At 37.5% G+C, this 1,246-nt stretch overlaps 1 protein-coding gene across 8 annotated transcripts in view; it reads right to left on the reverse strand.

Annotated features, from left to right (window-relative positions):
- The window catches only part of LOC119593490 (gelsolin, cytoplasmic-like), a 58,995-nt gene that overhangs the window by 16,242 nt on the left and 41,507 nt on the right, over nt 1–1,246 (reverse strand). For all 8 annotated transcript variants that reach the window (XM_037942433.1, XM_037942436.1, XM_037942439.1 and 5 more), the window contains exons 5-7: nt 1,120–1,246; nt 737–914; nt 8–129 (exon numbers count right to left, since the gene is read on the reverse strand). In XM_037942433.1, the coding sequence (XP_037798361.1) occupies nt 8–129; nt 737–914; nt 1,120–1,246 (427 nt within the window). The remainder of the gene's footprint in view (nt 1–7; nt 130–736; nt 915–1,119) is intronic.

Raw genomic sequence — 1,246 nt, forward strand, 5'->3', positions numbered from 1 at the left:
TACATACATTCTCTGAGCGCTCGAAGGCAGCATCCTCCATCGCAGCATCCTCCTCAGCAATGTCATCAGGGGAGCCGCCGCCAAGAGCCTCGAAGAATGCTTCAACCTCACTTGATGATGCACTTTCATCTGGCAAAAGGGCTTATATAGTTAGGAGAGACTCATTTACACTGGATTTAATAATCCCATAAGCTAATGACCTTTGGTAGATCAGCTAACTCAAACAATATCATCTTAACATCTTACAAGAAACCTCACCTTCATCAATTAAAACTGTCTCTCAAAACATTTTACAAAACAGACTGTATAAAGTGATGGTGAAAAATCATTTTCCTTACTAATCACCATGGAAATATCACACAAATTATTATAGCAAATAGTAACTATTTAAGAAAAAAGGGAGATAGTGAGGGCATTTTATAAAATTCACACTTTCTTGTATCTTTCACACAAACTCTAAGAAGTACATAACTGAAAACTTAAAACAGCATAAGAGATAAAATACTTGTATACAAAACAGAGCTTCTTAATGACTACTTTGCAAAATCATGAATACATATCTAAAAATTTAATTGGCAAAACTCATTATGATATTGTTTGTCTTGAAAAAGAAAGGATAAAATCTAAATGTATCACATGCTGAATCATACACAAAATAATTCCTCGCTCTGCTAAAACATTTTCATACTAACAAAGTCAGTTATATCAACTGGACGCTAGTTTTTCATTTACTTACCGATAACAACCACCTTGGACTTGCCGGCATGGTCATCATCCCTAATGGCATTGCCAGCCATAATGGCCTTCATTCTCTCCATCCTCCTGCTTGCCGAGCCCATGTACACGTACACCTCAGAGCGGCAGTCAAGGATGAAGCAGTCACCCTTGTTCATGGACCCAACACCAACTTCAACCTTTAAAAAGATAATTCAGTAAGTAACCATGTCACAACCGATCATTCATATGAAATGATATCCAAAATGTTATCAAAAGTATCATACAAAGAGTAGGCATCCTAAACTTTATCAGAAACACATTAAAAATACCAGTATAATGTTTCAATTAAATTTAAGACTATCAGTACAAAGTACAATGAAAATGTATCCCCTAAAAACAAACCTGTCTGATGCGGATGTTTCTACGGCCCTTAACATGGAACAGGCGGGCTGGGTACGGCTCATCAGGGTCAACATGATGGAAGCCTGAGGCAACACCTCCTTTCAGGTACCTCACACCCTTCTTGAAC

Source organism: Penaeus monodon, chromosome 32, assembly GCF_015228065.2.
Source record: "Penaeus monodon isolate SGIC_2016 chromosome 32, NSTDA_Pmon_1, whole genome shotgun sequence".
Lineage (NCBI taxonomy): Eukaryota > Metazoa > Arthropoda > Malacostraca > Decapoda > Penaeidae > Penaeus > Penaeus monodon.